This window comes from Camelus ferus, chromosome 28 (assembly GCF_009834535.1).
Source record: "Camelus ferus isolate YT-003-E chromosome 28, BCGSAC_Cfer_1.0, whole genome shotgun sequence".
Lineage (NCBI taxonomy): Eukaryota > Metazoa > Chordata > Mammalia > Artiodactyla > Camelidae > Camelus > Camelus ferus.
In genome coordinates this window covers 7710949-7733668 of record NC_045723.1, presented here as the reverse complement: position 1 = coordinate 7733668, position 22720 = coordinate 7710949, and the positions used below count along the sequence as shown (strand labels likewise).

Below are 22720 nucleotides of genomic sequence, written 5' to 3'. Positions count from 1 at the left end.
AAACATACACTTCCCACATGATCCAGCAATCACTCCCCTGGACATTCATCCCAGAGAAACGAACACTTACGTCCACACACGCCACTGGACGTAACAGTGCTGTTTCCTGTTTTTAGCTCTTAAAGAGAACGCTGCTGTGAACATTTGTGTATAGTCGAAATGACCTTCAACCGTTGATTCATTCATACTGTGGAATACCACTCAGAAATAAAAATGAATGAGCCACTGATACACTCAACAACTTGAGTGGATCTCAGGGGCATCGCAATGAGTGGGAAAAGCCAATTTCAAAAGACAAAATTTTGCAGATGGAGACCAGATAAGTGGTGGCTAGGGGTTATGGGTGGAGGTGGAGTGGTGGCGATGAGACTATAAAGGAGAAGTAACTCAAGGGATTCCCTTTGCAGTGATGGCATAGGTCTGTCTGGATTGTGGTGATTGTACAAATCTATACATGTGATAAAACTGCATAGAACTACACATACACACACACACACACACACACACGTGCATATACCAACTGGTGAAGTCAGGAAAAGGTCTGTAAATTGCACCAGCATCAGCGTGCTGGTTCTCATACAGCATCATGGTTGTGTGAGATGTTACCACTGAGCACACAGAGGACTTCAGTGCACTATCTTTGCAATTTTCTGTGAGTCAGTAGTCATTTCAGAATAGAAAGTTTTTGAAAATGAAAAGGGGTCGAACAGAGAAAGTCAGAGGGCATCACTCACACTAAGAGTGAGTATTGTTCTGGTGAAACTCTTGTTTCATTTCCGTGTGCTCAGTAGGTCCTGGGTCACCGTGTGAAATGTACTTACTGTACTTCTGGGGAGAAGGGAGGGCAGTCATCAAGGTCAAAACCAGTTTGAAAACCACTGCTTTACAGCAAGTTTGGGAGACTCAGAGACCTAGAAGGGGCCAGGCAGAAAGTGCAAAGAAGTAAGACAGGCCTGGCTCCTTAAGACTGTCATCACTCCTGTCTCCCATATACCAGCCACAGTTCTGACTGTGGCAGGTTTCATAACAATATGAATATTCTTTACTGCCATAGATACATAAGCTCTTTCTTAATTTTTTTTAACTACATGGCACTCGATCTATCTGTTCTCCCCACTTTGATAGTGATAATTTGATAGTAACAAATTACCCCAAATCTTAGCAACATAAAACAACATTTATCATCTCACGGTTTCTGGGAATGGCTTAGCCGGCTGGGTCTGGCTCAGGGTCTTCCAGGAGGCTGGCACTGCATTGTCAGAGACCTGCAGACATCTGAAGACTCAGCCAGGGCCAGAGGATCGGCTGCCAAGCTCATTGACTGATAAGCTTCAGCTCCTCCCCTGCTGTTGGCCAGACTTGAAGTCCTCACCATGTGGGCATCTCCGTAGGGCTGCTCCCAACATGGCAGCCAGTTTCCCCCAGAGGGAGGAGTACAAGAGAAAGAGAGAGAAAGCAAGGCACCAAATGGAAACTTAATCTTAGAAATGGCAGACTATCTCCTCTACCATATGCCTTCCATCCCACAGACCAACCCTGGTACAACAGAGGAGAAGACGACACAGAAATGGGAACAAGAGGCAGGACCGTTAGGCGCCATCTTTTTTAAATTGATCTAGTCAGTTTACAATGTTGTGTCAACTTCTGGTATACAGCATAATGTTTCAGTCATACATATATATTCCTTTTCATATTCTTTTTCATTATAGGTTACTACAAGATACTGAATATAGTGCCCTGTACTATACAGTGTGTTCATTTTATATATAGTAGTTAGTATCTGCACATCTCAAACTCCCAATTTATCCCTTCCCCCTTCCTTCCTCTCCTGGTGACCATAAGTTTGTTTCCTATGTCTGTGAGTCTGTTTCTGTTTTGTACATAAGTTCATTTATGTCTTTTTTTTTTAAGATTCCACATATAAGTGATATCATATGGTATTTTTCTTTCTCTTTCTGGCTTACTTTACTTAGAATGATGATCTCCAGGTCCATCCATATTGCTGCAAGTGGCATTATTTTATTATTTTTAATGGCTGAGTAGTATTCCAGGGGCCATCTTGAAGGCTGATGTCCACAAATACAGACCTGGGAACAAGAAATATTTATCCACTATAAGTAAAACACCAGTACATATATAATAAATGCAATGACCCTGGTCTCCATGCTGCGAAGATATTTGGGAGTGGTGGAGAATCCAGTCAACCAAAGTAGACATCCCCCATGTCAAGGGTCAGCTGCTAATCATGATGCTGCTACGAGAAAACAGAGACCCAGTGTCACTAGATCTTCAACTTGGAAATCTTCCGATGTCCGAGAATTGGCTGAAGGTTTTTGTTAAGTTTGACATGACTAAACATCTGGGTCCAGGCTGCCAGTTTGCAAACCCCGCTGCAGGATCCAGGCAAGGACGGGGCCGTGGTTAAGGGCTCAGGATTTAGAATCAGCTAGACCTGGATTCTAGGTCCAGCCATGCCAGTTACCTGCTGTGCGACCCTGACCAAGCCTCAGAGCCCACGCTACAGAGCAGAGAGGATCAAACCTGTGCCACTTTACACTTTTCCGGTGAGGGCTGGGATAATGTGAGTAAAGTCCTCACAGACTGGAACCCAACAGCCACTCAGACGTGTCCGTTGCCATCACTGTTGCTGTTCCAGCACCAGAAATGAAAACTGAAGCGCTGGCACTCTCAGCCCCGCTGTGCCTGTCAGCGACGTGGGCAGCCTCAGCACCTGCCGGCGTTGACTTATGCCCGAAGCAGAACAATCACGACAGAGGCTGAGCCGCAAAGGCCCACTTTGCTTTCTTCACCGTTCTACCTTAAACACCATGACCTACAAAGAGAAAGAGTGTTTTGATGGTATGGCAAACACAGAGGTCACATCTTGATTTCTCTGCTTCCCACACCTCCTCTGTGTGAGAGTCACACAGCTACTTTCAGGCTGGCAAAGCTGGCATCCGAAAGGAGGCTGTTTCACCACTGGAAAAGCATCACAAGAAAGACCAGGGAGGTTATCTAGGGACAAGTGATTTTGCTCACTTGGGACCCTACTCCAGCCCAAGGTCTGAGCCATCTCTATCACAGTCCATGTACTTGGCTATCCACTTCTCCTTGAATGCCTCCAGTGACAGGGAACTCATCACCTCCCCAGCAGTAGCTTATTCCATTTTGCTAGGGAATTTGTTATGCATTTGTTCAAAGACTATTGACTGAGCACTTACTATAAATCAGGTGCTGTATTTGGTGACACAGTGGTAAATGAGACAGATGAGGTCTCCCATTTTCTAGTGTGGGAGACAGACAATAAACAAAGAAATGAATATATAACATGTTTGGCAGAGAGAGATTTGTTGACAAAATAATCAATACACAATCTATAAACAGAGAGAAGAATTTTCTTTGAGCCAGACTGGTGACTATCGCCCAGAAGATATCCTCTCAGATAACTCTGAGGGACGGCTCTGGAGAAGGATGGTTTTCAGCACAGATTTATATCTTGTCAGAACAAAGATCAGGGATACATTCCTCCAAGGTCTTGAAAAACAAATCAGCACATACACAGAGAGCCTGTATGGACTTGGCACCTGGGAAGGGAGTCTTTTTGTTGAAGATGTACCAGCACTGACATCCCAGGAAGGGAGGTATTTAAACTTTATTTATGATATGGGCATCCTTTACTTCTCGTCAATGATGCTTTTCCTTAATAATTAAAGCAGATGTACAATGTATGTTTGATGGGCCACAAACAGGCTATTCTAGTTAGCACAAAATTCAAGTTAATTCATGTGTAAGCCAGACTGACTTCCCCTTACCTCAACATGTGAACATTCCTTTGATCAGATTGTAAGAAGAAAAATGAAGCAAAGTGAAAGTTTAGAGAATGGCTGGGGTGATCAAGGAGAGTTCTCTGAGGAGAGGACACTGGAGCCACTTTCTAAATGAAATGAGAAGGTACACAGTCTAGACTAAGAAGAGGATCTCATGTGAGCATGTCAGCAAGGAGTAAATGAAGCAGGAGTGAATGTCTTCCTTATAGTCAAAGGAAATCTTGACTGAACTCTTTCTTCCTGTATCACACAGCCACAAAGCTCACTGCCACTGGAGACTTAATCATGTTACTCATGTCTCTCTACACTTGTGGGTTAGTGGTCAGGCCAAGAAGATTGCATCTGGCCCTATCATGTTCATTTCATCATATTTTGTTAATTTCTCCACTGGCTCCACCTTGCCTTGGTGTTTACGGTGTTGCATCCTTCCTAATACAGTTAGCATTCTAACCACACCCCAATTCAAGTCCCCCACAAAAAAGTCAAATTGACCAGACCTGAAGGTTGGAATCCCACGGCGAATTTCCAGATTCTTCCCCCACAACCAGCTTGACAGTCAAGACTCCTTTAGTTCCCTCTTAAGAGCTCTACGTTTTCCAGAGCACCCTTCTCAATGAAAGAGATGGAAATATAATCAGAGTTGAGTGGTTTTGCTTTCTCTATACCATCTGTGAACAGTACACAATCTGTTCCAGGCAGCAGGCTGATATGTTGTCAGACAAATGACGCCCCAAGTCATAAGGAAACACATGAGCTTGTTGACTGACTCAGAGTCATTCAGCGACTACACCAGACTTGTCACTTAAAAGTCTCATCGTCTCTGTATCTTCCACATCTAGAACACTGCCAGACACTCCGTGGACATTTGATAAACATTTATTGAAAAGTAGACATGAGAGTTTTATGGGAAATATTTAGGAAAAAAATCCCCAAACGGGACCTACGACTCTGGCACCACTAAGTTACGATCTTTCTATCTCATGGGAAAATGAGATGTGTTGCAACATCACAACAAGTCCCCAAACTTAGTGACTTTACAACAACAGCAACATTTATTTTGCTCAGGAACCTGCATTGGGACCAGGGACAGCTTGTGTCCGCTTGGCTCAGCGTTAGCTCCTGTGCTGCAGGCGCTCGTGGTTGATGCTGGCTGTCGGCTGAGACCTCCGCTGCGGCTTGTGGCTGAGGCGCCTGCACGTGGCTTCTCCGCGTAGGTGCTTGGTTTTCTCAGAGTGTGGAGGCACTCTGAGAGAGTGTCAGGCAGAGCTGTGCGGCCCTTTATGTACTAGCCTCAAAGCCGAAAAGTATAATTTCTGCCACATTTTATGTACTAGAAGAAAGTCATGAAGGACAGTCTGTACGCAGGAGTTAGTGGGAGAAATGTCAAAGAATATGCAGACATTTTAAAACCACTACCCACTTTGCTAGACACCTCAAACTAACACTGTAAATCAACTACCCTTCAATTAAAAATGAGAATATTTTAAAAATCGAGAAAAATAAATAAATAGATAAAACCACTACCCAGAGGACTGAATGAGACTAATAGATTTGACCTTTGCGCTTAAGCAAACGAATGCCTAGGAGGCTACCAGCTTGTTTAGAGAAGGGCCACAGAACTGCACTGAGTGACAATAAAGAGCGTCTACAAGTCCACTTAAATTTCCTTAGCTTGGAAATTCCGCAGGCTAGGTATGTTTGAAACATCCGTATCCACAACTGTATCTAGAGGAAATGGATTCCTTTGTTTCCCAAATGAAAGGAAGCTGGAGTTCACCACGGGTCCAAACTGGGCTGCCTTCAGAGGCCAAAGGCAGGGCCCAGGAAGGTAACACCTAAATCACACTTGGCTTTACATCTGAAAAGGAATCCAGCACCAGTGAGACCCTCCGAAGAGTCGATGTCTCCGGATGTCCGGATATTTTCATGCTCAAGTTTGGCAGATCCTCCAACAGTGAATGGCAGAGACTGCTCCAAGTCCACCGACCCCCACTTTTCTCTACTCCTGGGCACACAGCTTGACTACATTTCCCAGCCTCCCTTGCAGTTAGGTGAGACCACATGACTGAGTTCTGGACAAAGAGAAGACAGCAGAAGTAATGAAGGCTACTTCCAAGCCTGGTCTGTAAAAATTCCAGTGCACTCCTCTGTCTTCTCTTTTCCCCTCCACTGGCTGGATGGGGTACACTTCGAGGACCTAGACGATGATACCAAGTGATGAGAGAGAAGGGGGCTTGGCTGGTAAAGTCACTATGTGGAGGAGAGCTGCCTGACCAGAAACAACATAAAATGTCGCTGCATGAATGGAAAGGAAACTTTTACTGCGTTAAGCCCCTCTAGGGGGTCATTTGTTACAGTTGTTGGTCTACCCTGACTGTGAAGTTGGATTTCCACTTAAGAAATGCTCGTTTGCCTTCCTCTTCGACCATAGGTGGAACACACTTCCCCATTCTGTGGGTAGGTTTGGCCAGTGGGATGCTGACAAACAGGAGGTGACATGACATGCTTTTACACACACTTCAACACTTCTGCACTCTCATGCGCAACAGCCCTCTTGCTCCTTTCCCAACACCTTGAGAAGAACAAGCTCCAGCTAGTTCTTGAGCCAGAGCATGAGACACTCGGGGGCAGACTTGGATCCAACCAGCAGTGCGGAGTCAAGCCCAGCCTAGCCCAACCCAGCAGCAGCTGCCTGCAGCTGAATGAGCAAGAATAAGTTATTAGTGTCTTAAGCCACTGAGTTTTGCCATAATTTGTTACACAGCATATTGTGGCAATAGTTGGCTGATACACTACCAAAGTTGTGAGTCTGCCGTACCATTTTCATGGGGCTGCCCTGTTACCTTTACACTGATATCTGTTTATCTCCTTTAGGTTTTATGCCCAAACTCTTACACATGAAGAGACTGAAGTGCAAGAAAAGACTTGTCCAAGGTCACACAGGGAGTTTCGTATATCAAATTCATTAGCATAAATTTACTTCCTTCTGTTCCACTGAAGGAATGTGAGAAAAGCAGATAAAACCAGGAAGGGATAGGGACAGAATTTAGGATGTTTCCACCAAATGCCACTTTAAGAGAACTTGGTAATATTCCTTGACATTTGGAAAATCCAGTACAAATAAAACAATGACCAGCTTCACCCCTTGGGTTATTAATTAATGGAACTTATTATCTAAAGATGTTGCACAGGCTGAAAAAACTTTTCTAAGAAAGATTTGAGTAACTGCATTATAGCACTCCTATAATGGGATAAAAAGGAAGAGAAGAATGTTTGTGGAGACATCTTCAAGGTTAACTTGAAGGAGGAAAACACACCTAGCGTTCCTAGGAGATCTGGGGACCCCCTCGGGACTGCCTGCGCCCTCCACCGCCTTTCAGACAATGCTTGTAACAAGCATTTAGGAGCAGCAGCGGCGGATGACGCAGGAGCTGCCCAGCTCGGGGAAGGGAGACAACTATGCGAGGGCAACCGGCCCCAACCTGAGCAAAGGGCAGTGGAAACCTATCTGCCACCACCCCCCACCCCGTCTCTACATCTCTAGGACCCTCCGCTCGGACCCTTTTAGTGCAGGACCCCGCAGGGGTTCACCTCCTCAAGGAGCGGACAAGCGGGGGTGGGGGAGCAGGGGCAAGGCATGGGGACTGCACAGGGGTGTGGTGTCCCCCGCGAACGGGGACTCCTGTAGAGTGCGCGTGCACGCCTGCACATGCACACCCACAACGACACACTACACACTCACACCAAACCGTACACCCCTCCCTCGCCGGTTTCCCGCGCCCCTTCTGCGCGTGAGCAGATTTCCGGAGAGGGGAGTGCAGCCCCCTAAGAAAAACGAAGGCTTGGCTCCCACCTTGGCGGCGCCTGAGGTCTCCACGGCGGGGACTCGGCGAGCTGGGGGAACTGGGCGCAGGGGCCCCGCGCGCGGGAAGAGCCGCGCCCAGCCTAGCGGGTAGCCGGGCGGAGGGCGCGGGAGGGAAGCGGGCGGCCCACGCCGGCCCCGCCCCCCGGCCGTCGGGCCCGCCCCCTTTGCGGCGGGCGAGGGGCGGGGCGGGGTGCGGGGCGGGGTGCGGCGTATATAAGGCGAGGGGCGGGCGCCACTCTTTTGTCTCTTGCTGCAGCGGAGCGAGTGGGAGCATCCGGACCTCGGCTCGGAGCGGAACTCCTCGGTGAGCGGCGCGCTGGGGCGGGGGCCCCATCAGGGTGGGTCGGAGCGGGTTTCCCCAGCGGGCGCGGCGCGGCTGCATCCGGGCGCGCTTCCCCGACGGGGCGCCCGGGCCGGCCACACCCTGGGGCTGCGGAGGGGGTGCGGGACGCGCACAGATCCTCGACCTCGCGGCTGCCGGGAACGCCCTAATCGGAATGCCACGTCGAGAGGCGGCGGCGGGGAGCGTGGAGGGGGCCGCTGGCCCTGGCCCTGGGCCAACCGCCTTGGTTTGCCCGCTAGGATTGTTTTAAGAAAATGGCAGACAAGCCGGACATGGGGGAAATCGCCAGCTTCGATAAGGCCAAGCTGAAGAAGACGGAGACGCAGGAGAAGAACACCCTGCCGACCAAAGAGAGTGAGTGCGCCCCAGCCCCCCACCCGGCCCTTCCCGTTAACCCAGCCCCCCACTCCCATCCGGCCGGTGCCTCCCATCGAGCGGCCCCAGTCCCCCTTTCTGTTACACAAAGCGCCTGTTTCTCCACAGCCCCAAACCCCTTTCTTAATCCCCAGACCGCGTGGGTGCCTCGCCCACACGTTTGTAAGTGCCTCGGTTGGGGGGGGTTGCAAGGGGTCCCCATCCCCCAGTGCCCGCTTCCTGCTCTCTACAGCCATTGAGCAGGAGAAGCAAGCGAAGTGAAATTTCCTAAGCACCTGGAGGATTCTCCACCCCCATCATCCTGGAGACCCTAGTCGTGATGTGGGTGAAGAGCCACCTGCAAGATGGACACGAGCGACAAGCTGCACTGTGAACCCGGGCGCTCCGTGCCGGCGCCACCGGCCCGCGGGTCTCTGAGGGGACCCTCCAATCGGACTGCCAAATTCTCCGGTTTGCCCTGGGATATTATAGAAAATTATTTGTATGATTAATGAAAATAAAACACACCTCGTGGCATGGCTGGCGTGGTCTGAGTCTCTTAGTTGAGTATGCGTGGGAAGTGTCGCTGCAGCAAAGCCCCACGCGCCGGACTTCCTGCCGCAGAGCGGGGGAGGGGGTCTCGGGGTGGGCGGGCTGGGAGGGACCACCTTTTAATTTTGACTTTACCTGCTTCTCCGTAAGATTTCATGGGTTATTAGCCTCTTACTCTTGCTTGCGATGCAATTTATACAAAATTTAACCCCACTTTTCATTCCTGGAAACTGTTTTGGAAAATGCTTTTTCAGAAAAGCAGGATTTGTTTCTGATAAGCTTTTACAGCCCCACTGTTTTCCGGCCTCATAGTTCTGATCCACACGGGGAGAGAACAGCGATTTAAAGTCTTGAGAAGAAGGGGGTGGGGAAAAACGGAATTTGGAATGTTGAAAATTGGGCGAGGTCACAAAGTCTCCAGGAGGCTTTCTCTCGAGGAGGCACTGGAACAAGAACAAAGGCGGGATCCAGGCAAAGAACACCGAGACCATCGGGACTGGAGGAACCGACACCATAACTAGCGTTGCTGGGGAGGGGACAGCCTAGGTTTTTGTTTTTTAACCCTAGCTCAGAACCTTCCACAAAAGCGTTAGCCATTAGAGGGAGTGTGGGCTGTGATCGGCAGGAAGGGTGGGAACATGGAGGGAGGGCTGGCGCCGGCGGAGGCAGCAGCAGAGCACTGCTGGGTCACACCCTCTGGATCCACGGGGAAGTGGGGACTAACCCAGAGGAGGGCCTGGGGCTGCCAAGCTTTCTCTAGCACAAAAAAGAGGCTTGTGATTTCCAGGGATGGAATTTCCTTTTAAGGAGGGAGGAGAGGGCACACTGTGCTGTGATTTGTCCCATATCTGCCTGCCTGCCAGGGGCTAGACACTGAGGGCAGGTAGTTTGAATGCATTGTGATCCCTGTCCACAGGGACTTCAAGTCCAGTGGGTGAGACTGTGACCACAGCAGACTACAGTTGGGGACATTAGGCTGAAAAAGCCACTGCCCGTTTGGCATGAAGGAGTGGCTTAACAGACCTGTGCTGTGGTGGGTAATTGGGCCTGAGGAGGAGAATAAGGAAGAGAGACATTAGGAGACCACAGGGGCCAGGTACTGTGCTCAGAGCTTTAATTCTCAGAAACTATAAAAGCAGTGTGACTATCATCCCAATTTACAGATGGGAAAACTTAAGGTTCAAAGAGACTAGGGATTTGCTAGTCACATAGCCAGTGAGTAGTGGAGCTGGAATTGGGCCAAGGGTGTGCTTTGGGGGAATCCTATAGCCTGATGTTCAGGACATCTGTTGTGTGCAACATTCCATGAGCATCCACTAATTGAGGCATATTTATAATTGTCCCTGTTGGGTCTACCTTCAAACAGCAGCGTAGTGTATCTGCTGGTGAGAGGGCTTTGGAAAGAAAGAAAGCTGGTGAGGGTAAGTGTCCTGGGGTGAGAGATGGGAGCACTGTCTTCAATGGGATGATCAAGAAGGGCTCCTGGGAGAAGGAGCCTTGGAGCAAAGACTTAAGGGCTGAGAGGAGGAGGAAGAGAGTGGAGGGATAAGTTGAGCCTGTTCCTGGGGGAGGAACAGCAAGTGCATTCTTACTGCAAGGTCGGAAAGAGCTGGGGCCTCTGAGGGACAACAAAAAGCTGGCCTGGAGTGAGTACGGCGAAGGGAGCTGAGGTGGGAGCGGCCAGGAGGTGCAGGAGGCAGATGGTGAGGTCCTAGGACTGTTGCAAGGTTGGCTGCTGAGGGGTTCCCCCTCCCCTATCCCAAGGCGCCCCCAGGCACCCCTCCTGGGGATAAAGTACCTGTCTGGACACAACCACACCTACTGCCTCTTCTGGACCAAGCTGGTTTCCGGGCCATCTGGGACGTGAAGCCCAGTACCTCTCCCTTCAGGTCCCACAGACCCCTCGTGGCCAGTGGGCGCACCCAGGACAAAAGCCCCAGAGTCCCGCTTCCGGGGTCCTCTCCCTCTCAGAAGATGCCCATGACTTTCTCACCCCTTCCCCAGGAAATCCTTTGTATTCTGAGGTGGTAGGGCGCCCACGTGAGCCTTGCTCTTCCTAGGAATTTAAGGACAAAACTCAGGAGGAGACTGAAGGGCACTTTTGCTCTTCCACTCTGAGACAATGAGCTATTGGATGGGGCCCGGCCAAGATGGGGAAAGGAGGGGTGGAGAGGCGAGGGGACTGAGTTATCACATCAGAAATCTTACCACACCACATGGTTTACAAGGTAAGGCTGGTCTTCCTCAAACCGTCCAGGCTCCTGAGCTGCTTAAGGGCACACACGTGTGGACACCCCTCAGCCTGAGTGGTAAAACCCCCAGAAGACAGGCCCGAAAGGCCAAGCACTGGCCAACAGGCCCACCTTCCTAGGCCCCGCCTCTCCCCATGGTTGATCCCAGTGGAGTCAGCACGAGAACCCGGAGCTGGAGGGTCAGAGAGCATGGAAGCATCTCAGGCCCCCCTTTCCCTCCCTCCTCCCCCCCTTACCCCCCCCCCCCCCCCCGCTATCTCTACGCTGTGCCACCGGGGGACACTGACATCCTCAGGAGAATTATCCTGAATTTCTGGTTTCTGCCCTTTTCCTCCTAAGAACTCAGGAACCAATGATAAGCCCAACCACGAAATGAGGCTTGCACTGAAGCTAAAATAGAATTGTCACGTTTCTTTTTAAACACACCGGAATTTCTAGTTTCGCTTTGTTATTTCATTCTTAAGACAAGCTTAAAAATCAGGCCTCCAGGTTATGAAGAAGGCTCAGGGCTTGGGACTTTTCACTGACTTTCTTTCTTTCTTTTTTAAATTTTTTATTGGCGTGTAGTTGATTTACAATGTTAGTTTCAGGTGTACAGCAAAGCGACTCAGTTACACATATCATACCTATATATTTTTTTCAGATTCTTTTCCATTACTCATTACAAGAAATCGAATCTAGTTCCCTGGGCTGTGCAGTAGCTCCTCGTTGTTACCTAGTTTATATACAGTCATGTGTGTCTTTTAATCCCCAACCCCTAATTTATCGCTCCCCGCCCTTTCCCTTTGGTAACTATAGTTTGTTTTCTATGTTGTGAGTCTATTTTTTGATTTGTTAATAGAATTTGTATCATTTTTTTAGATTCCATAGATGACTGATATATGATATTTGTCTTTCTCTGTCTGATTTACTTCATTCAATATGATAATCTCTAGGTCCATCCTAAAGATTGCTGCAAATGGCATTATTTCATTCGTTTTTGTGGCTGAGTAATATTCCATTATACATGTGAAATATACGTGTGTGTGTGTACACACATACCACGTCTTCTTTATCCAGTCATCTGTCGATGGACATTTAGGTTGTTTCCTTGTCCCAGCTATTGTAAATAGTGCTGCTATGAACATCGGGGTGCAGGTGTCTTTTTGAATTAGAGTTTTCTCTAGATATATGCCCAGGAGTGGGATTGCTAGACCATATGTTAAGTCTATTTTTAGTTTTTTAAGGAACCTCCAGACTGTCCTCCATCATGGCTTCTTCGCTGTCTTTCATAGGGTGCACCCGGGGCTCAGGACGACAGAAGAACCCCATTTCCACACTCCACCCCCCAATCAAGAAGCAGGTGTGCCGAGTGCCTGGTGTGTACCCCGTGCTGCTCAAGGTGCCGGCAAAACAGAGGGAGGCCACCCCAAGGAGCAGCTGGGCTAGATCAGAAGGAAGACCCAACCTGTCTTCCCAACACTTCCCAACCCCCCAGGTCGCTCTCCCACCCTCTTCTCTGACCCTCAGGCGAACCCTTCCCCTCCTCGGGCACTATCATGTGCCTGGGTTCCCACCTTCTCCTGTCATTTCCCTTGAACAGGGAACACCCTCCCGTGCTGCTCCTGTCTATCCTCCCTGCAGTCCCCAACCAGATGTGCAGGGGAAACTCCTCTGTTTCTCCTGTCTCCAGCTGGGTGTCCTATGGTTCCATTGGGTTCTGACACTGTCCGCCTGGAGTTAGCATCAGAGCCCACAGGTTAAGGGCTCGGTTCCACCAAAGCGCCCCCTCCCCACACCTCAGACGCCAGGGGCCCGTCCATGCTGACAGAGGGCAGAAGCGGAGTGCGGCCGCCCTCTGACCCAGCGACCGCAGGCCTCGCGGTCCATTCCAGAGAAACGAGGGCATGCGTCCGTCAAAGGACATGTCCAGGAATGTCCCTGGCACCTTCACTCACATTAGCCAGAGAGCAGAAACCGCCCAGCAGAACGGATGGATGCATTTGACGTACTCGCATGCTTAACCATCGAGTTACTCCACAGCAGCCACAAAGGAGCCCAGCACTGGTGTCCGATGTGTGATTCCATTCAGATGACGTTCTAGAAAAGGCAAAAGTAATTTTTGATGATAAAAGTCAACAAAACCTCATGGGGGGAGAAAAACATATACCTTGTTCAGAGCGGTAGTTACGTGAGTGTGTACATGTGTAAAAATTATCGAGTTGTACACTTATGATTAGCATTCATCTGCACACCACTGTATGTACGTTTTACATCAACTAAAAGAGTTTTTAATCCCGTGAAGAGCTAAGGATTGCCAGCTTTTAAGGCTGCATACTGTCAACTCAGAGGAAAGGGCAGAAGCTGATACAAGCAGAGCCTCTAACTGGTCCCACAGGGCAGCAGGAAGCCACGTTTCCCCTCCTTCTTCCCTGCCCTTGAGCATTTTCTCCACTTTGAATGGCTCTCCTTCTCTTTTCTAGTTAGTCAAGCATCAGCCATCCTTCCAGGCCTTACCAAGCACCACCTTCTCCATCATGGGCTACTGCCCGCCTGGATTTCCCAACCAGAGACATTCTCTCTGTCCTCTCAACATCTACCTGTCCCTCTCAGCTGGTACCAGGACACATCCATCACCTTCTAGGGTAGACTGAACAGAGAAGGATTCATATTAATTGATACTGGTGACTCCCACAGTAGCCAGTATATGATAGACACTCGGTAAACATTCACTGAGTTAAAGCTGAAGTACCAGGAGCCTCACCTCCTCCATCTTGGCGACAGTAAAGCCAACACGCTACAGTCTTATTGCTGGTTCTCTTGTGCTTTGACGGGGCCCAAGCATGATGGACATGATGGATTTGCCAGGGTTCAGGGAGGCCAAACAGCAGCGTCATTTCCCTCCCAGAACCAGGACAGGATGCAGTCCTATTACAATGAGGGGAAGTACAGGTAATTCACAGTTGAGGCTACTGATGGAAAGCTATTTACTGCCCAGATGGGAACTGTGAATCTCAGCCAGTTAGATTTTAGATATTGGGGTGCTGGTTTCTGTGACATCCAGAGGCTGTGATCTTGTTCAGTTTCATTCAACCTGCATTTTTTGAGCACTCAGTGAGTGTCTATCACTGTACGAGGCACGTGGAAGCCATAAAAGACACGTGCCAAGCAGCTATACAAAAGGCAGAACCAAACCAATGCTAGAGAGAGCTCTAAGCAAAGCTCCGAGGGAAGGTACGTGAAGGAGCTGTTAACTCTGGGCAGGAGGCTGCTTTGTGGGAGCAAGGAGCATTTGGATAAAGACCCAGAGGAGTGAGAAAGGAGCAGGGCTTTCTTAACAGAAAGAGGAGCAATGCGTAGTGATACCACAGCATGTTTGTACTTTCGGGACGTAAGGAATTGTTCCATGTGCCATTGGGGGAGGATGTGACATTTGAACCAACACAGTTGTCTTGAAGCCACGAAGAGCCATGCCAACATGCTGAAAGGGTGGAGAAATGAAAAGAAACTGGGTGGAGCTCTTGAGCTGCTGAGGGTTTCCTGAAAATGCCTCACCTTTGAACTTTTTATGTGAAATAATAGGTTCTTCTTCTATTTAAGAAATCTGTAGTGGCAGTTTCTGTTTCCGGTCGTCAAAGATATTCTCCCAATGATCACCTGGAATGGAAGTCTCTGGAGATGGAGATACTGGTTTGTAGGATATTGTAACAGTCCAGGCAAGAGGCAACGAAGGCTTAGATGAAATACCTGCACGTCGTGATGTGCTGGTGAGTGTTCAACAACCAGCTCTCAGTTCGGGGTGGAGGAGGGTAGGTGCTGAATTCGTAGCATTTGCAAATTTCTATGGTGTGTTATCACCAATTTCAAACTGCCAACGCTTTAAGCACCACCTTGCCCTCTTTCTGAAAAGTTAAACAATTGGATCTTCACCAGCTGGTGCCAGCTGGCTTCAGCACATCCCTGGCTGCGGGGACAGGAAATCAGGGCAGATACAAAAGACTTTGCACAGGAAGAATTAGTAAGACTTCAGATCATGTGAGCAGTTACAGAAGTTGTAATCTGACAAACTGAAACAAACTTTTTTTTTAACATAGTTCAGAGAATATTTATTGACCTGGAGAGATGTTCTTTTTTTGTTTCCTTATTGTGAAGATTTCTTATTTTTATTGAAGTATAGTGGGTTTACAGTGTTGTGTTAATTTCTGGTGTACAGCATAGTGATTCAGTAATACATATTTCATATTCTTTTTCATTCTAGGCCATTGCAAGATATTGAATACAGTTCCCTGTGCAATACAGTAGGACCTTGTTGTTTATCTAGTTTTGTGGAGATTTTTCTTGTAGTTCCAATTGTACAAGATTTGCTGCCAAAGTTCCATAGGTATTATGTGAGAGCTGGTCCACGTGCAGATGTGTTTTTGATGTATTCTGAGGAGAGGATGAGCTCCACATCCTTCTCTTTACCATCTTGAAGCCCCTCTTAGAAACAAACTTTTGCTTACTTCTGTGGTTTCATTTCTGCGCTTCAAGAGTGGAAGACCAAAGTGCCCAGTAACCAGGACATTTCCCAGAAAATGCACTGGGAGACACAGTACTAATTTTGGGGAAAGATTTTACAGTCCCCAAATAAGTATCATAAATTAATTGCATGGCCAGTCTATTGTACAGATACAGAATAAAACAAGGCCTTGAGAAAGTGGGTGCCTCTGGCACTGAGCCCTGGGAAGGGCCAGCTGAACTTGTAAGACATCACAGCATCCTAGGACCTTCATCAGGCAGAACCCTGGAAGTTGACGTCAGTCGGAGTCTGGCTGGAAGCACATGGTGGGGAAAAAGCAGGCCAGGCTGGCCAGGATCAACAAGCTAGTTAGGGCAGCCAAAGTGGAGATGCTATAGTTTGTTAATCTGTTACTTTCTCCGTTTGTTCAGCCACAATTTATTAAGCTCCTGTTAAGTACTGGGTCCTAGGCTACGTACGCTCAGGGTAAACAAAACGGGTGCTCCTGGATGTCATTCTCTTACAGGTAAGATGAACAGGTAACCTAGATTAATGACAAAATCTGGGATCAAGGAATTCTGTATTCTGATTTAAAACTAAAAGGGCATTAATCTTATTTTTTACCTCCCCAGTGAAATTCGAAAGGCTGAGCCCTTAACACTGAGACACAGGCCTGTTGACTCAATCCCGGAGTTTTTCAGCATTTACTCTGAATTTCCATAGCATTCATTTCTATCTCTGTAATGTTAAATCGATGTTCGCTAGAAATCAGCAAGATTAGGAGGAGTTCGGTACTGGTTAGAAGATAAAAGTCATTGGCCCCATGAATGCAGGTTATCAAGCACCTCAATCATAGCAAAGGCTTTGTTCCACATTGTGGAGAAATCCTGTTCTCTGCAAAAGCCATTCTGCCCAGGAAACTCTCACTCTTGTATCATTGCAGCTCCCAAGACCTTCATCTGAGGCATCTGTGGCTAAAAAGAACCTATTCTTTGACTCAACCTTTTTTGTCCAAATGTTATCTCCTGCAAGGCTGTCCCTCATTTTGTTTCCTGCTACTCAGATGCCAGGTTATTTGAGATGGCTTGTTGTTAGGGGAAAAAAAATCAGTACAGTGTATAATCATATCGCGAGGGTTCTTTGGGTTTTGCTTAAAAAAAAAAAATCCTGTCCAACCTGGCTTAGGCAAAAAGGATTTATTTACTCATATAAATGAGAAGTCCAGGGAGTAGGTTTCGTTTCAGGTGTGCTGATGTGAAGATACAGTCAAATGATGTCTCAGGGACTTGGCTTCTCTTTCCACCTCTCACCTCAAACTTCCGCATTCTCAGGCTGACCCTCCCCCCTCACGGTGACAATACAGCTGCTGGAGCGCAAAGACTACCTTCCTCCTAGGGGTAAGGACAGCCGAGAAGAGAGAACTGCTCTTCAACCTGTTCCAACAAAAACCCTAGACCTAACTTTAAACGGTCTGAGTTGGGTCAAGGGTCCATCCCTGATCCAGTCACCCTGGCCAGGATAAGTGAAGACAGAGACTGGTTTCAAACTAGCTCATATGCTACCCCTGGAATGAGGGGATGGGTCAGCTTCACTGGAATCGCAGGGACATCACGTGGAGAAGGAGTACATTTCTGAATGAAAATCGGGGAATATTAATAAGTACAGGGTACATGGATGTTAAGCGTGCAAACCCGTCAATGTCCACAACAGTCATGTGCTGAGCTGGAGTTTAAAGGTCCCATTCCAACCTCTTAACCCCTCGGGACTAGAAGGGCTATGCTGAGTCCAAGCCTGGGGTGGACAGCTGTGAGCTGGTGGAGAAAATCTAACTTCTCTGTCATCCCAGCTCTATTCCCAGTGTCCCTGACAAAAACCAGGGCTGGGACAAAGGCCCTGAGATTAAATGCAGACAGAGAGACACACACACACGTCGCCTGTGCACATACATACACATATATGTATAAATGTGTGCACGTGTGTGTGCATATATATCAAGAGAGAGAGTAACTTTTAAGGAATTGGTTCACATGATTGTGGGGACTGGCAAATCCAAAATCCATACGGCAGGTCAGCAGACTGGAAACTCAAGCATTTCTTCCATGTTACAGTCTTAAAGCACAATTCCTTCTTCTCCAGGAAGCCTCAACTTTTGCTCTTCAGGCCTTCAACTGATTGAGTGAGGCCCACCCATATTAGAGCAGATAATCTCCTGTATTTCAAGTCAACTGATTTTAAATGTTAATCACATCCATAAAGTACCTCCACAGCAACATCTAGACTGCATTTGACCAAATAACTGGGCACTATAGTCTAGTCAAGTGGATACAAGAAATGAACCATCACAGCACCTCAGGTTGGTTGCCCATTTCATCCTCAGAAGTACCTGGATTCCACCAGGCATTGACTGTCTGGAACTGGGCACCAGTCTATGCCGTGCCAAGCCTGGCCAGCAGCAAGGAACACCCAGTGCAGAAGTTGGGGTCCCACCCCTACCCAGGGCCAGGAGATGAACTATAAGCTGACTGATGGAGCAGAAATCTGGGGAAAAACTCAGGATGAGCTTGGGACCTCCAAGCCACTACCTCAGGTGTGGGTTGCCTACTTCCTGTCTTCTTTGGAGGGAGGGGAAAAAGCCTCTATGGTATTTCAGTCATTGGGTTTAGGGGGCTTTTCTGTCATATGCAGCTGTTACATGAACCCAATTCTACGTAATACAAAAACCAAAGGAAATGCAAGTCATTGAAGAAAAGATGATAAACAAAGAACTAAACAAGAAAGCATTTTGAGAAAATAAAGCATAATTCAAGATGATGGAATGGAGACTAGAGAGATTTTTTTTTTTTTACCATCAATCAATATAAATTTGTTTTTTAAATCTTTTAAAAAGACTCTCAGATTGGGTCAAAACCATTTTCAGTCGTAATTTTTTCAGGAAAGGCCTATTAGCAAAGGTTTTCAGAAAGGTCAGGGTGTTAATAACAAAATAAAATTCAAGCCAGAAAACAGTTAACAGCTAAAGAGTGTTGTGTAATATTGCCACTCTCTTAAAAACATTCATAAACTTTTATGCACTGAATAACATCGCGCGCGCACACACACACACACACACACGTGTTGTTACCACTTAGAAGGGTGCCAGGCCCAGATGGTTTCACAGATGATTTCTTTCAAAGCTGCAAGAAAGCACTAACTTTATTACCTCAAAATTTGTTTCAGTAGCTAGAAAAAGACATATGCCCACCAAAACATTTCACAGAGCCAAAATGATCCTGCAAGCAAAATCTACCGTGGATATTGCTGCAAAATTCTAAATGAAAAAGTAGCAAAATTAATCAGGATTAAAATATCTAAAATATCAAAGTATTTAAATAATACTACTACAATGCTGCTAATTAAAGTTTATTATAAGAATACAAGGATATTTCAATATCAGGAAATAGATTGTCATAATTCAGCACATTAATTGGTAAAAGGAAAAAATATATATGTTATCATGATATGAGCCCAAAGGTTTTGGAGGTGTTTTTATTTCAACAGTTATATCTGATTTTTTTAAAGTTCTTGGTAAACAAATAATAGATTTCTTTCTTGATAGAACTAAAAATATCTGGTTCATACTACCAGCCAACATGCTATGTAATGGTGAAACATTAGAGTAATTCCATTTAAAATCAGGAAAGAGCTGAGGCTGTGAATTAGCCCCACTGTGTCTTCACAAGAAAAAGAAACGAGAGGCATTACTACTGGAAAGGAAAAGAGGAAAATGTCATTATTACAATAACATAATTCTCCAAATTAAGATTCAGCAAATAAATGTTAGAATCATGGACAGAGGTTAATTAGGTTTTTTAGATCACAAAACAAACATAACTCAATTGTAGCAATATTCAGCTAGAATACATAATTTAAAAATACCAATCATAAAATAAAAAAAACTAAAAAACACAGCAGATCATATTTTCAATAAATTCTGGCAGTCTGTTTTTTTTAAATTCTCAGCAACAGTAAATCCTATTCCCCATGCTCTTTTGCAGTGTATCCTGGCCACTCCCCCATAAGAGATAGAGTCCAGGTCCCTGACCCAGGAATCCAGACTGGCCTTGTGACTTGCTTTGAACCAATAGAATTCAGCTGATTTCTGAGGCTAGACCAGAAAAGGTCATGTCTGGTCCCCTGGGATGCCTGCTCCCATCCACATGCCAGGCAAGAAGTCCAATGCCCTGAGGCCACCAGGTTGGAGAGGACACTCTTAGCATTCCATCCCATGGTCCCCCACAGCCCCAGTTGAGCCCAGCCTTCCAGCATCCCCACCAAGGGGTCAGATATGTGATGACACCACCCTGGAACTTCTAGACCACCCCATTCACTAGCGGAGCACCACAAAGTGACCTCAGTTGATGTCACAAAGCACTTGATCAAAGTTCTGACCCACAGAATGCAAAATGGTGCATCCACTGTGGAAAACAGCTGGGGGATTTCTCAAAAAGTTAAATATAGAACCACCATATGACCCAGCAATGCCACTGCTAGGTACATACCCAGAAGAACTGAACAGACGTTTGCATGCTCATAATCACAGCAGCATTATTCACAATGGCCAAAAGGTGGGCACAACCCTAGTGTCCACCAACAGAAGAACAGATAAATAAAATATGGTATGTACATACAGTGGAATATTATTCAGCCATAAAAAGGAATGAAATTTTGATACATGCTTCAACCTGGATGGACTTTGAAAACATTATGCTCAGTGAAATAAGCCAGACAGAACAGGACAAATCATATATTGCACTTACATGAGCTCCCTAGAATAGGCAAATTCACGCAGAGAGAAATTAGAGTGGAGACTACGGGGGACTGGAGGAAGGGCTGAGGGGAGGGAGAAGTGAGGGTTGTTCTTAATGGGTACAGAGTTTTGTTGGGGATGATGGAAAAGTTTTAGGTGTAGAGAGTGGTGATGGTTACAAAATACTTTGAAGGTATTTAATGCCACTCAACTGTACACTTAAAAATGGTTAAAATGGTAAACTCTATGCTGCATACATTTTACCACAACAAGATTTCCCTGACCCACAGAATACGTGATACAGCAAAAGAGCTGTTTAAGCCACTAATTTTGGTGTCATTTGTTAAGCAACAGTAAACCAGAACAAACTATGCTTAGGAATAAATTTAGCGAGAAATGTACAGAACAGTATCAAAACACTACCGGTGGAAGCTGAGTAAGCTATTTTCGAGAAACAGAAGGTCCCTCCACTTCCTCCCTTCTCTCTTCCTTTGGGGTCAGCCCACATCATCTCTCCCTCATTGGTCTTTAGACTCCACCCACCCACCCACCCACACCCACACCCACACCCACACCCACACCCACACCCACCCACACACACACACACATACCGCCATTCCCTCCCAGGGTGGCCTAATGATGCTATAATCCACCTGAATTTGCTTGCGGCCAGCATTGCTCACCAACGCACCTGTCACTCAGGAACCAATTTGTACCAGGGGGCATTTGCCCCACTATAATCTTTATCAAACTCGTAAATAAACATTTAATAACAGTATCCTCATGTACATGTAATAAAGACATCTCTAGAAAATGTTGCTTTTTAAAATTAAACTGCAAAAGCAGTGTCCTTCTTGGGCACAAAGCAAATCCGTAGGTGCCTCCCTCATTCCCAAGCTGCAGACCGCCCTCTTGCAAATGGATTGCTCCCCCCAGCCCCTTCTTTCTAGAAATTCTGGAAGCCTTACGGACTACAGACACGAAATAGGTGAAGAGCCCTTTAGCCAAGGCTGTTCCATCTCTCGCGTCCAGCACCCCCCACCCCCGGGGGTGCTGAGCTGCTGACAGCCCTCCCACAGCTGCGTCCCCTCTTCTGCCCACAGGCTCAGGGTGCTGAGGGGGTCTTTCCAGAACCTCTCGGTAATGGTCTGGGGTGGGCTGTCTGCCTGGACTGCCCAGACGCCAGGCCTAGTCCACGGCCTCCCCAAGCCTGGACGCCACAGGCAGACCCAGGGCAGGTCTAAGCCAGCGAGACGCGCAGGGCTGTTATTTAACAGCTCAAGCATCATGAGAGGGTTTGATGACTCAAGTAGCCATTTCTTGAGTCAACATCGTTCATGTGGGAAGGAATTGCACCTGAGGGTGTTCAGGATCAGCAATGGGGCTGGAGTGGAATGCACCCCAAGGCCGGCCTCTACTGGGCTCAAGGCTCCAGGGCCGCGTGGAGCAAAGAGCAGCCTGCGATCCAAGCCACAGACATGCGCGTAAACCTGACTCCCTGGTCCTCACCCGCAGGTGAACGCGGAGACCCCGCGGGGCGGACAAGCGCCCTCTGGCGGCCGGTCGTGGAGGTGTCCACAGAGAGCGTGCCCCCAGTAACTCGTCATATGGAGTGCCTGCTCCATGCCAGGCGGGGACGTTGCACAACTCGCAGGACACCCGGAGGCGCCATTCTCCCAGAACCCAAAGTGAAGTTGCCCCTGGAGTTAAGAATATGTGGTCTTTTCTCAGGCTCTGAGGGACCCACAAGCCAGTGGAGGAGAGGACACGCGCTAGCTGGACCTTGAATAAGGCGAGGAAAGGGAGAAAGGGCCTTCTGGACAAAGGGCACGTGCCTGGACAGTGGTTGTAGAGGAGCTTGCCATGTTCTGTCTGGCTAGAGCCTACATGCCTGGGATGCAGATGGAAAAGGCTTGGGGGAAAAGCTTGGGAAGGGTCCCCAGAGCCATGCTGGGGGAGGTCAGGCTTTATCTTGTGCCAGACATCTCACATGTAAGTAGCTTGCAGACATCCGTTGTTAAGCCAGCACAGTGTTGGCATGACTTCGAGAGGAGCTTGTGCTCTCACCAGACCTCAGCATCCCCTGTACTCTGCAGTTACCTGCAGCTTCACCCACATGCATCACTGCCCCAGCCCTGAAGCATGTGACCTCTGCAAGGTCATGGGGTGCTGGTTCTGGAGAGCATACCTAGGAACTGGCGGAAGAGAGAGGCAAGCCTGCCAGCGGCTCCATTCCCTATCAGCCTCCATCCCCTATCAGTGGA

The 22720-nt window shown here is 47.7% G+C and overlaps 2 protein-coding genes across 23 annotated transcripts in view; one reads left to right on the top strand and one right to left on the bottom strand.

Annotated features, from left to right (window-relative positions):
* The window catches only part of TRABD2A (TraB domain containing 2A), a 120451-nt gene extending 112624 nt beyond the window's left edge, over positions 1-7827 (bottom strand). For 5 of the 22 annotated variants that reach the window (XR_004315806.1, XR_004315809.1, XR_004315811.1 and 2 more), the window contains exons 1-3: positions 7681-7821; positions 4325-4433; positions 1965-2833 (exon numbers count right to left, since the gene is read on the bottom strand). The gene's annotated coding sequence lies outside the window, so the exon portion shown is untranslated. Of the gene's footprint in view, positions 1-865; positions 912-1190; positions 1394-1964; positions 2834-4324; positions 6526-7680 lie in introns of those variants that run through there. The other 17 variants (XR_004315817.1, XR_004315822.1, XR_004315824.1 and 14 more) reach the window with 11 other exon arrangements.
* Positions 7828-7860: 33 nt separating this feature from the next.
* TMSB10 (thymosin beta 10) lies at positions 7861-8930 on the top strand. Its single transcript, XM_032469655.1, has 3 exons — positions 7861-7996; positions 8275-8389; positions 8643-8930. The coding sequence occupies exons 2-3, from the start codon at positions 8290-8292 to the stop codon at positions 8669-8671; spliced, it is 129 nt and encodes a 42-aa protein (XP_032325546.1). The 5' UTR covers positions 7861-7996; positions 8275-8289; the 3' UTR covers positions 8672-8930.
* The last annotated feature ends 13790 nt before the right edge of the window (positions 8931-22720 follow it).

Coding starts and splice junctions, on each gene's coding strand:
- TMSB10 (XM_032469655.1), top strand. CDS start 8,290: ATGGCAGACAAGCCGGACATGGGGGAAATCGCCAGCTTCGATAAGGCC. Junction 8,390..8,642: donor CACCCTGCCGACCAAAGAGA/GTGAGTGCGCCC, acceptor TGCTCTCTACAG/CCATTGAGCAGGAGAAGCAA.